Below are 13,060 nucleotides of genomic sequence, written 5' to 3'. Positions count from 1 at the left end.
AATCATTGATGATGATCATTATTGAGATAAGAATAGTTTGCCCTGTAATGACAAAGACATAATCCTGTCAGTAAAGGCACCATGTGGGCGATCTATAAATATCTTTTTTTTTGTTATTTACATGTTTTTGGTGGGGATTTGTGTGTGTGTGGTTTCCTGACTGACTTCAGCCACTCACAATGTTTGTTTGTTTGTTTTTTAAAGTCAGTGAAGGGATCTGTTCCCCTTAATGTCAACTAAATTTGTTGGTGCCCATGTCTACAGTCACTTAACAGTCAGTTTGACCATTTTAAAGCTTTTTTTCTCTTGTATTTGTTGCAGTCAGACAAAGAAACTTTGCTTCCGCTAAAAACCACAACACTTACATCCTGTCACAGAGCAGAGGATTACGGTTTGACTTTAACTGACCGTGAACTGGTTAAAGTGTTGACCTGATATCACAGAGAGTAGGATGAAGAACACATCTCTGCTGTGGCTGCTCAGTAAGTACACTGAAATGATTATCTATGAATATCTGTCATTTCTTCAGGAACATGCATTCAGGTTGGATTAGAATAGGACGGCAGTAGATGAGTTTTTATCAAGGACACCAAAAAAAGGAAGAGGGTCAACAGGGAATCAGAATATTTCATAATAAATTAATACAGTGCAGAAAATTGACATGGATACACTGATTTACAGTTTTGTGTACATCCGTCATACAGATGCATGACATTTAGTGTAGCTTAATGTGGTTTTTGTTCAACAGCAATTTTAAAAAAATTCTAAAAGAAGCTACTTTCATAAATATCAGAAGGTATAAAGGTACAAAGATTTCTCTATCCAAAAAGTAAAATTCCTCTGTTTGAAATTCTCAGTTTTTTGTGTATTTGTATCTTGGTTCTGTATTTTGCACTGTTGACATTTAGCTTGTTATTATTTCTTATGGTTCATTGGTCTTTATATCAGTTTACCTGATACTAGTTCCTTTTGCTGTTATTTCAGTTCTTCTGTCCTGATGCTCATTTATTCTGTGTGTCGTGGGTTTGTGGCTTTATTTTTGGTTTTAAGATAGATGTTATGTTTGTGCTCCATAGTCTTTGTTCATGATTTTAGTTTTGCTTTTCTGATGCTTCTTAATTTCTTGTTATGCTTCTAGTTCCTTGACATTTTATGACGAGCCTTTTGTGTTCTTATTCTGTTCATTCAGTCTTGCCTCCATGTTTGTCTTCTCTCTCTATGTTAAATTCACATATGTGAGCTTATCTAGAGAGTATTTTAAATTCAGGGAATTTAAAATAGAAAGTAGCTCGTCCACAGAAGGACTGGTAGCTCCCCTTACGATAAGGGTTCAGATCGCGCGAACAGGTGTGAATGTGTGTGTTTAGTTAGTTTGTTTGTTTGCTTGTTTTAATCAATTTTAAATCATGCTTTTTATTTGTTTTTGTTTCTAATGTCTCTGTAAAGCACTTTGAATCACCTTGTTGTTGAATTGTGCTATACAAATAAATTTGCCTTGCCTTGCCTTATCATCTGTTACTTGCTGTTGTATTTTATTTCATTTTGGTTGACTTTTGTCTCTTAAGTCTCTAGTTAATTCACCCTGTTCTTGTTATTCCTGATTTATTCCCACCTTTATACTCTCCCCTTGTCTGCCATCGTGCCTGCAATGCAGTGTGCTCCTGTTTTTTGTGTCTTTCCCTAGATTCCTAGTTTTGTACTCCTGGCTCCAGCACTGCCTTGTTTTGTTTTTTTGTATTTTGAACAATTTCAGCATTAAAGCTGTTTTGAGTTTGTTTCCCTTGTTGTGAGTCCAGCATATGTGTCCAACCAACTGTTTTAATGAAAAACCGACTTAATATGTACTACTCGGTAAGTTTATCTATAATAATATAACAACATATGGTACTTAAATCTTTAAAATATCTGGTGTGCAGTGCAATGTTTTAATCCAAGATACAGCTGAGCTGAAGTTGAAAGGTGCAAAACAAAGAAATGCTTAAACATAGTATAAAGTATGTAGAATTTCCATTAACCACTCGAGTAAATGTACTGCTTTACACCGTGTCCCTGCTGATATTAACAGATTATCAGCACTATAGTCCAGCACACATGCCTCTGTGTAGGACACGAAAGAGAAAACTGTTTCATCCTTTCTACGCTTATCAGTATCAACTCAGACTGTGTTCTTCACAGTCTGGTGGATTTGTTTTTACTCCTGTTTAGTTAAATGTCAAACTCAAATTAAACTAAGTGTCATTTCTCTTTAGTTCTGATCTCACTGCTGAGCTGCACAACAAACCAAGGTCAGTAACCTTCTTCTGTCACAGTTTAAACCTGACATGAACTGAACCTCACTAAGTGCCTCGTCCTTTTTTGAGCTTTCTTGTAGCATGACATGACAATCATGCAGAAACAGATCACTTCAGCCTGCTAAATACTTAACCCTCATAGGTATAAAGGAAGTAGAGTCACATCATTTATTTTATGTGATATAAATTACTAAATATTCTCTTCACAGCTCGTCTGACTGTGAGTCCCAGCAGTTCTCAGTTTTTTATTAGAGACTTTGTGTCTCTGAGCTGTGAGGAGGACGACAGCTCTGCTGGATGGACTCTGAGGAGAAACACAAGCAAACAACAGAGGACTCAGTGTGGAGATGGGTGGGGAGAAGCAGCTGGTTCTTCATGTAACATCAGTTACATTTACACATCACACAGTGGAGTTTACTGGTGTGAGTCCAGAGAGGGTCCCATCAGTAACATGGTTGACCTGACAGTCACTGGTAAGCTGAGTGTGTGGAGTTAGTGTTGATGAAGCTGTGTGTAAATGGATGAAATGCTGTAGTTTGTCTCTGTGTTGAGGTGGATCAGTGATCCTGCAGAGTCCTGTCCTCCCTGTGATGGAGGGAGATGACGTCACTCTGCTCTGTAAAACAAAGACCACTCCCTCCAACCTCCCAGCTGCTTTCTATAAAGATGGCTCCCTCATCAGGAAGCAGCCTACAGGTCACATGACCATCCAGCATGTTTCCAGGTCTGATGAAGGCCTCTACAAGTGTGACATCAGCGGTCATGGAGAGTCTCCATCCAGCTGGATCACTGTCACAGGTGAGGAGCTTCACTCTGATTTCACCTCTTATTTTGTCCATATATTCACTGACCAGAACTCTCTGCAGGGAGACCTACAACCACAACCTTGCCCACCACCTCTACAAATATGTACCCTACCTCTGCTTTGCCCCCTTCCTCCACCACCCTCCCTCTAGTGATCAGGCTGGTCTGTCACCTGGTGGTGTTCTGTCCATACTTCATCTCCACTCTCCTCTTGGTGTCTTTATATCAACACAGAGCCAAAGGTAAGACTCTGAGTATCCTTGATTATTTATCAAACTCAATTGGTTTTGCCACAAAAATATCTGATGACCTCATGTTACAGGAAATGACCCCACCGTCATCTTGGCAACAGCAGCCAATGCTGAGCAGAGAATGTCTGAGGACTATGATGATATTGCGGCGGTGACCTCTGAGCATCAGTTCTGAGCTCCATCAAATTGTGGTTTTGAGTGAATTTTATGTGACTGTGTGAATTTTATGTGACATCACAATGCGAGTCTTTGTTTGTGTGAACTTTATGAGTACATTTTGATTGTTCTGTCAGCTTTTTTTTACATGTCAGTATGACAGAAAGAGCTTGTTGACATCTAATGTTGCTGTGGCACATTTTTATATTATAGGTTTTATGTTAGCACCAGGCAGGCTTGATCAACAACAACACAAGTACATGTCAGCAGTTAACATGACGCCCGTATCTTTATACTGTGGTAGTAAATGCACACAACCTGTGTTGTTTTCCACAGACTCATGTACATCACAGCCTGCAGACTCTCGTTTGACACTTCTCTGTGTAACTGAAACTTTGACTGTGTCTCTATTTTAGCCATTTGTGGTGTGTTTGCTCTCAGCTTTTTCTGTAGCTCCACCACTTACACCTAACCTCCTCTCGACCTGAAGCACCTTCCAAAGCTGTGACCTAGACTCCCCTGGGACCCTAAAACATTTATATTTTAGTAAATCAAAATACAAAGCAGAAGTAGAAAACAGTGTTCTGTGGGAGAAAATGCCTTATTGATGTCATAGGTCTGACGTGAGTGATCTGATTGCTTTGATGGCACAGTAGGTTCATAATAACTCAGATAAGCACTTGTTACAATCAAAGTATGCAGGATAGCATCTATGACAACGTTTACACTACAACAATGTTATAAAATCATGGATCCTTCCTTTTATCAGCAGTTCAGGTTGATGATGGTCATGGTGTAGAGGTGTGGGCCATATTTTCTTGGCACACTTTGTACCCTAACTCTGGCAAAAATGTCAACCCCAGAGTTTTGCAGTCTGAGTATAAGATGAGTATAATTTTCTTTGAGATTGCGTCCATCATATTTTACACAAATTTGCATAGTTTCGTGACTTTGTGGTGGCTCACGGTCTGTTTTGCATGAGCTCAAAGTGTGGTCATAAATATTTTGTAAAAACCTGAGTGTAAAACTCTACCTAACGCACCCCTCCAACAGCCAAACCCATCTGTTCTCGGACTGGATTGTTAAATTTCTGATTGACATGACATTGACCAATCAGCTAAAAGGAAGAAAAATCAAGTCAAAATTTGTACGTGTAAGTTGAAAGCCACACGCAGCCAGGAAACCTGAGCGCAGATGTTTTACATGCAGGTTTTTGCTTTGTATCTGTAACCAGACCTTAAGCAAAAAATGTGTAACTCGTGTAAATATTTTTTACAAACACACAAATTCTCATCTGTAGACACACAAACATTGAATTTTCACATATTTTGTTTTAGGAGGTTACAAAACAAAAATATGCATTTGATTTACAAGTACAAAATATTTATGACCCATTTTGAGCCCATAGTTTCTTTTTTTTTCTGTGTAGTGCTGGCAGGAAGGCTGCTGCAGGTCAACCTGCATGAAGCGTTTCCTGTTTTCTGGCTAAAACAAAGACTTTAGAAATGTGTTTCTCCCACACTGATGGCAAGATCCTGTCACAGTTTTGGTCTTTGTCGCAGTGTCTCAGTTTTTCTAACAGCAAGTCTGTGGTTAAAGCAGACTGATTACTGATGCAGTCACTCACCAGTAATCAAACCACCTCCAGCTCACTTCCTCTGTGCTGAACCACAGTCAAGTAGAAAAAAAAATGTGTCAAAAATGTGCAACACAAGAAAATACTAAGACAAAACTTAATCAAAGTAACTAATAAGTACTGTTGAAATTCTCTTATATTAAAACAGAAAGGTTTGCTATCAAATAGTGAACATAAAGAACTGCCAATGAAGGCATCTTACAGGTACTGACATGTTTTCATGTATTTAATTTCGTGTGCGGTCTCCCAACTGACTTCAGCCACTCACCCACAATGTGTTTTGGTTTGTTTTTGTTGTCTGGCAATAATTTCTTCCTAATACCTAATGGCAGTCAGGTTATCTACCTTTTAGAGATCTGTTTGTCCCTCCACTGACTCACCACCAAATCTGTCACGTTGAGCATAAATTAGCTGTAATAAATCCTAAAGTTTGAAAACTTTACCTGCTTAACAAAATGCGATGGACCTTCAACAGACAAAGTCAAAAACATGGTGCATTGAAAAAGAGGTGTTTAGTCTACAAGTGTTTAATGTCTTCTTGCTGTAGAAACATATCTACTAACATTACTCCCACTTCTTTCTCTAATATTACTTTAAAAAAAAACAAGGTAGGCACCCGATTAGTGGAAAAGAAGCAATACTGAGCACATAGTTTCTTACAGGAGCCTATTCTCTGTTATTGAAAGAATTATTGAAAAAAATATCCAATTAATTGTGAAAGGCAAAAATTACACAGAGGTCCAAATTATTATTTTTTAACCAACCTACAAATATGTTTATGTCTGCTGTGCATTTGGACAGTTTAACTCACTGGTGATATTGCCTACTTAGATAACGAGTGAAATCTGAATCTGTGTATTGAGGTGAAAAATGTACACGTAATAATGAGAAACAATGTCCTGGTCCTGGGCCATGTTGGCCCAGTATTCTTAGTTGTCGTGTGTTTTGTATTTTGTTCTTTATTCATGCCTTGGTTCCTAGGTTGTTCTGTTAAGATGTTCCTTATTTGATTACTATTATTATCTGTGAGCCCTCGTTTCCTCTCCTTGTGTTTTATTCCATGTTTTCCCCAGCCCTTGTGTCTGTGCTCTCCCCGTGCTCTCTCGCCTCCTGTCTGAACCTCTGTGTACTTCCTGTTTTACTTTGACAGTCTCTCGTCAGTATGCGTCATGTTGTGTTCACTCCTGCCCTGTCTTGTTACGATTATCTGTGTCAGCTGTGTTCCCCGTGTGCTCCCACTTCCCTCGTTAACCCTCTGAGTATTTATGTCCGCGTCTACCTCAGTTCAGGGTTGCGTTCTCCGTCATGACTGTGTGCCCCTCCGTGTGTTTCCTCGTGAGTCAGTAGTGATGGTGAGATGAAGCCTCGTGATCAACTGAAGCTTCCCATCCAACTGGTCGACTCATGGTTCGAAGCATTGTGATGATTCATTTGCTCTACTGCGCCATCAAGTGGACAATTCAAGTGAAACGGGCTCAATGATTATAATGATGTGATGTGTAAACCTCTAAACTGAATAAATAAATTGTTTTTTATGGTTATTTATCCCGAATATTGTCTCAGTATGTCTGATACAAAAGAGAAAGTGGAAATTATCAGTACACAGTTTTTGGGATGATTATGTAACTGCGTAATCATGCTTATGTACATCTCAATAATGACACAAACTAGTGTGTGGCGCTTCAAGTTGAATGAATAAAGAAATTACTTTTGTTCATGACACCAATAACTGAACTCTAAATATTAGTTATATTTAATATTATACTAATTTTATATTATATTAATTTAATTAATGTTTGTGTATATTAACTTGGCAGCTTAACACAGGAATGTACATGGAAACAAAAAGGGAGGGAGTTGTGATGTGAATGTGCTTGTGACTTTATAACAGTGCTCATGACACTAGGGAAAAGTTTTCATTTGTTTTTATTCAAAAATAGCAGCTTTTCCACAGTGCTGGGCTTAAGACGGTTCCTCTTTTTTGAGAGGATTTCTCCTGCTTTTGAAAATATCCTCTCACAGGGCACAGATGAAGCAGGGGTTGCAAGAAAAACCACAGCAAGTTTATACAAGTTTGGATAAAGAAATTTGTGTCCAGCCCAGTACTCCAGCGGATTCTCCAGTCTGCCGATATTTGGTTCATGGAGGTATTTCTGTACTTCAGCTGTTGCATCAGCAGTAGCATTTGGGGTCTTTGTCTCCAGAACAGTGGTGTCCAAACGATGCCACAGTTTGCTACCTAAAACAAACAGAATGTAAGTAACTAAATACAATATAGTAATCGAAATGTGCTCATATACCTTGAGTCACAGGCTGAGAAGCTTTTGATGATGAGGCTGCTGCTGATGAGGCTGCTGATGAGAAGGCCACGTGCCGCAAAATAGCAGCACATTCAAAAACAAGTCTCTTCTCAGCATCCATTGCTTTATTTGGGCTAAAGAAGCCTATTTGTTTTTTAACCTTGGATCCAGCAATGTTGCCAGTGACATGATGCTCATTGACTGCAATGTGTAGAGCTTCTCCTTTAATTGTCTCCTTAGACACTCAACCATGGTGGAGCTCTCTGGAGTTAGGACAACTCCCATTTCCTCTTCATTTAGTGCATGGTGTAACATTGTTAGAAGTGGAATTACTTTGGATCCAGACACTCGCTTTTCCTCTGACAGCTCAGTGGTGGCATCATTAAATGGGGAGAGTATTTTAAGACATTCTGCCATAAGCTCATACTGTTCAGAGGATAGTGGGTAAATATCAGTGTGCAGGCCAGCTAACGATGCTCCAATAGGTTCCCTGAGTTCATGAACACGTTGAAGCATTTGGAATGTGCTGTTCCAACGTGTATCCAACTCTTGAATTAACTTCAGTGCAGGCCGGCCCATTTCTTCCTGCACCTCTGTCAGCCTCTCCTAGAAAAACAGCCAACACAAACTGATTAATTCAAGCTGTGTTACTGCAGCAGCACCTTAAAGCAGCAATGAAATAATGGAACAAACATTAGCAGTTATACTGCTCTTGAAATATCCCACTATCCTCCTACAGGTAGTCCGGATGTCAGACAGCGTCGTGTGTTGATCAAGAGCTTTTTTGACCATTAGGTTTAACGTATGTGCCACACAATTACTGTGACGCAAACGAAGCTCCTTAGCACAAGCACCCATGTTTGCTGCTCCATCATGTAACTTTGTCTGTAATGCCCCACTCTGACATGAGCGCTTCTGTTACTCGTGACAAATTGACAGCAGTATGTGCTTGAGGGAAGTGCTGAACACCTAACACTACAGAATGCAATGCAGTGTTAGAGTCAATGAAATGGCAGGTGACGGCTAGGTAAGCCTCTGTGTTAATGGAGGTCCACATATCAGATGTCAAACTAACTGAAGACGCCTTGGCCACAGTCAGTTTTTTCTTTTTGTTTGGACTCTTTGTATCTTTGGTCCACCATAGCTTTTAAAGCCTAAACAAAAGAAGGTACAGTACTTAATATGGAAATAAAGGCAAAATGGAAACATGTTTCATATTTTAAGATACACACCTGCCTTGTGGGGAGAACATAGTTAGGGTTCAAAGCTTTAACAAGCTTCCTAAACCCACTGTCCTCCACAATAGTGAAGGGCTGGGAATCCTCTATCACCATGTTGACCAAGGCCTCATCCACATCATTCCTCTCCCCTAATACAACAAAAAAACATTAAGAAATTACATATATCAGTAAATACAACCCAAATATAAGTGAATGACATGGGGAATATAAATGTATCAAATGACTGTATCCTTAAAACCTAAAAAAACTCACCTGAGCTTGGTCCACCTTGGTTAGTCTCCTTGTTCTCATGCAGGGCTCTGCAATGCCTCAGCATAGATGAGGTGTTGTTGCTGTATCCAAGTTCTTTAGAGCACAGCAAACACTTCACCTTTTAATAAACCAAAAGACAGAAATCTGATTATAGGATCTGTGGTGTGGTTTATTTATATTATGGTGCTTATCATTTCTTTATTACAGTGTGTATTAGTGATGTGACGTTCTGTATCGAGGCTTCGAAGCGTGTGTCGAGTAATGGAGGGACGTTTCCGCAAAGCGCGTATCGAGGCTTGCTTCATTTATGGGAGGAGCTGAAAATGATGACGTCCGAAGCCTCGCTGCCCGGCTGTACCACGTGACTGGTGCAGGAAGCGGTTCGAACTTTGCGAGATATGACAGCGATATAAACCCCTCAGACTTCATTCAAAATGTGGGTGTTTGATGGAGAGTTGCGGTTAGTGAGAGTTTGAAGACAGTTTGGAGGTTTATGAGAGTGAGGAGAGAAAGTCAGGAGAGAATGGAGCCAGCTAAGAAGAGGAGGATGTCCTCCCCTGTGTGGGAACATTTTGATTTTATTCCTCCCAACAAGGTATGTAAATTTCTACAGAAGATGTATTTTCATAATACTGATGGTGCAATAAAACCTATGTTAAGCTGTCTGTACTTTTGTACAAGGTGAGGTGTTTGCTATGTGCCAGGGAGCTGGGATATAACAACAACACCTCATCCATGCTTAGGCACTACAGAGCTTTGCATGAGAATAAGGGGAACACCGATTGTGGAGCAAGACCAGGTGAGCCATCAAATGCCATGATAATATAGCATGCAGTAATGTTACTAAATGATATAACAATATTATACAATGCAATAAGTTACGTGTGTGATATTTATATTTGTGCTTTGTCTTTATTGTCTTTCCTCAGGAGAACAATCTCAAATAGATGAAGACCTGGTCAGCATGGTGATTGAGGACTCCCAGCCAGTTAGCATTGTGGAGGACAAAGGATTCAAAAGATGTGTTAAATCATTAAATCCTAGCTATGTTCTCCCCACTAAAAGGTCATAAAAGCAGTGAAAATTTAGTTTTTACAGAATAAAATGTGAACAGGCAGGACTGAGGCTCAAAGCCTCAGTGTGTAGCTGTCCATACCTCAACGTTACAAAAGCACAACCACTGTCCACACCCCAACCACACCTCACCTCACAGTAAATGATCATTTCCATTTTAAGCATTTCCAAATAATCATTTTCCATACTGCCAGTATAAATATACACAGTATACTGCATCACTACAATATAGATGTTTTACACACTCCTTTTGTTGTTGACATTTACGGGCTGTGTGCAAAATGCCACACTCTTCAAATTCATGCCAACTAATATTTTTACGTCCAGTAGGTGTCCTACTAGAGCAAATGAAGCTTCAAGAAGCTTTGCACTGGAGTGAACCAATTGGATGAAAAGCTTCAGTGCTTCATGAAGCTTCATCTGCCCATCACTAGTGTGTATACCTTATTAGGAGAGATGACATCAAAATGTTGCCAGACAGGGGAAAATTTTCTTTTCCTTGCTGGTTCCATCGAGGGAGGAAATGCTCAAGTAACTATGTAACACGTATGTAATCCAATTCCACAACACGATGTGATGGGGAATCAGCTGTGTTTTGCTGCCCATTTTATTTGGAATCTGGCGCGAACCGGTGAACCAGTTCCCGAATCAGTCATGTGGTACGGACTGCCCACGAGGCCTCGAACGTCACTGCATACGTAATCAAAGCAAGCGTTGATACGCGCTTTAGAAAAATGCCCCCGAGATTACCCGACGCATGATTCGAAGCTTCGACACACAGGACACATCACTATGAGTCAGTTCCTTTATGACTTCCCACTTTAGTTTCATATTATTTTGTATCGCCTTAACTTCCCTCAGCAATAAAACTGTGTTTTGAGATCATTCTTGCCTCCGCGAGCTTGCGTTTGGGTCCTCATCCTGCCTGCACACAGCCTAATCATGACAAACTCTGTAAGTTCACAATGACCACATGTAGTTCATCTATTCCCAGGATACAGTGCTGCACCCCGTGACTTAGTTTAATGCAACTTCAGTATCAATGAAACCCCAATGCATTCTTCATGTGGCAACAAACACTGGGTTTTTTTTAAATAGCACCACTGTCAGGACTGTAAGTCAAGGTAAGAACTATTACTGAAGACCACTTAAGCAAATCTACTAGAACATCTGGCTGCTTGGAAAAAATTTGAAAGACACAAACATGAGCTTTAGACTTTTGCATCCTGTTGTTCTCTTCAGGAAAATAGAGCAAATGATGGCAAACTGAATGCCAGGAATGAGTTGTCCCCCCACTGACTTATCTCTGAGTGACTGAATGCTGCCACTCAGGTCTTGACAAAGTGTACAAGCTTGGCATGACATAGTTCGTGTTGCACTTTGTTTTGGTACATAGCACTGAAGTCAAATGTTTCACCCAGGAAGAATGTACAGCAAAGAAATGCACAGTAGTGTTCAGTGTTCTTGATCCACCCCTCACTTGTCACTGCTTCATCTTTTCCTACCAAGAAGCCAGACATTCTTCTCTATGTTTTCAAGTAGTGTTGATAAGTAGTTCCACCGGGTTTCTGGAGGTCTTTCAAAGTGTTTCTTTGGATATCGGCAGATTTATTTTATTAATTTTCCATATCATCCTTCTACTTGATCATATTCTTAATTTCTTTTTCTTCCTTTTCTGTTGTAGATTATATTATATATCCTCCTGAGAACCAGCCTACACTTGTATTTATTAAATTTGTTTTTCAAGCCTGACACTTCTTTTCTCCTCCACTGGTGAATTTTTCTCAAAGTTCTTAAGGAAATCCTGCACACTATGCTGTGATAGTCTTCAGCTCTTTGGGAATCAACTTGTGCACCTTCCTGCCAAACTGTATGAAACAGTCTTCTGAAAATAGCTGGATACATGGATGGGACTGGAACAAAGTGAAAAACCTGCTAATGTCCAAAGAAAAAACTGAAAAACCTTTAGAAAGCCTAGAAATATCACTCAAGAGCACTTTAAAAGTTACAAAAATGCTGTTTATGCTTTATGCTGGTTAAGGGTTCCTAAGCAGCCATGACTGGCCGTGCAACCAATTTCATACCACTTTAACCCATGATCACACCCACATCAAGTGCAGCATTAGAGTTTGGGGGGGGGGGAGTTGGCTTTACATACTGCAGTTCTTAGTAAATCACACTAGTGTGGGTCATTTAACTACGTTTAACTTTATTTGCAATAGTGACACCAAAGCTGTAGGACTCATGAACCTCATAAAGAGGCACAAACTGGCATTTGTAGCACAGTGTCTGTTGTGCCACAACCAGGCTGACAGATGGTTTGTCAGCCTGGCTTTATTAAACTTAAAGCCTTTGCTTTAAGTTTAATAAATACCACACATATATATTACACATACAGCAGGTGAAAAGCAGGGTTTATGCACACAGCGCTACTGCTCACTTTAGCACGAGTAAAAGGAATGCACCCCTGCTCCAGGAATCGTCGCTGACTTATCACTGAAGCATCTTCAGAGCGACAGAATGCTGCCGCTCAGGTCGTCACAGTACTTGGCAGGTTAAACTTTTCATAATACGGGTAAGGGTTGGAAATCTGCCAAATCCCACTTTAACTGTGATGACACCGACATCAGACGTAACATATAAAGCAGATTTTTATTTTTTTTATTTTGACTTTACATATTACAAAATCTTAATGGCTTTGTGACACTTAAGCCACATTCTTACAATTACCTAAAAGTAATTTTAAAGGCCTCTCATGTCCCAAAGCCTGCCCGCCCGCCCATATTATTACCTTTTTAAGTTTTTCAGGATCTGTTGATTGCTATGAAGTCTGGCGATGTGCGATGTGTAATTAATGTCACACATAAACCAGTCACAGCCATCAATTTAGAGGCGTTTATCTACAGCCATCAGTTGTATATGCTTCAGTCAGTCACCAGCTGATCGGTAAAAATGGAAACTGAGGCACTAAAGCAGAAAAATGAAGGTGCAATATTTGCAGGAAACACTGGCAAGGCTCACAGTACTGTGAGTTATAGACGTTTCCCAGCTAACT

General features: G+C 39.9%; 1 protein-coding gene across 2 annotated transcripts; it reads left to right on the top strand.

Annotated features, from left to right (window-relative positions):
- Positions 1–261: 261 nt before the first annotated feature.
- On the top strand, positions 262–6,725 carry LOC309694904 (high affinity immunoglobulin gamma Fc receptor I-like). 2 transcript variants are annotated; one of them, XM_082515151.1, is made up of 6 exons: positions 262–482; positions 2,250–2,285; positions 2,501–2,764; positions 2,844–3,089; positions 3,248–3,337; positions 3,418–6,725. In XM_082515151.1, the coding sequence occupies exons 1-6, from the start codon at positions 452–454 to the stop codon at positions 3,519–3,521; spliced, it is 771 nt and encodes a 256-aa protein (XP_082371277.1). In that variant the 5' UTR covers positions 262–451; the 3' UTR covers positions 3,522–6,725. The 2 variants fall into 2 exon arrangements, with proteins under 2 accessions (XP_082371277.1, XP_082371276.1); XM_082515150.1 differs by having other exon boundaries at positions 3,158–3,337.
- The last annotated feature ends 6,335 nt before the right edge of the window (positions 6,726–13,060 follow it).

The sequence above is a fragment of the Aulonocara stuartgranti genome (genome assembly GCF_965226115.1).
Source record: "Aulonocara stuartgranti genome assembly, chromosome: 3".
NCBI classification, from domain to species: Eukaryota; Metazoa; Chordata; class Actinopteri; order Cichliformes; family Cichlidae; genus Aulonocara; species Aulonocara stuartgranti.
The sequence above is the reverse complement of the archived record's forward strand: the minus strand, read 5'-3'. Positions and strand labels throughout refer to the sequence as shown.

Excerpts from the sequence above, each read along its gene's own strand:
- LOC309694904 (XM_082515150.1), top strand. The coding sequence starts at position 452 with ATGAAGAACACATCTCTGCTGTGGCTGCTCA. Across the intron at positions 2,286-2,500 it reads GAGCTGCACAACAAACCAAG|CTCGTCTGACTGTGAGTCCC; the intron begins GTCAGTAACCTT and ends TTCTCTTCACAG. Across the intron at positions 3,090-3,157 it reads CAGCTGGATCACTGTCACAG|GGAGACCTACAACCACAACC; the intron begins GTGAGGAGCTTC and ends AACTCTCTGCAG.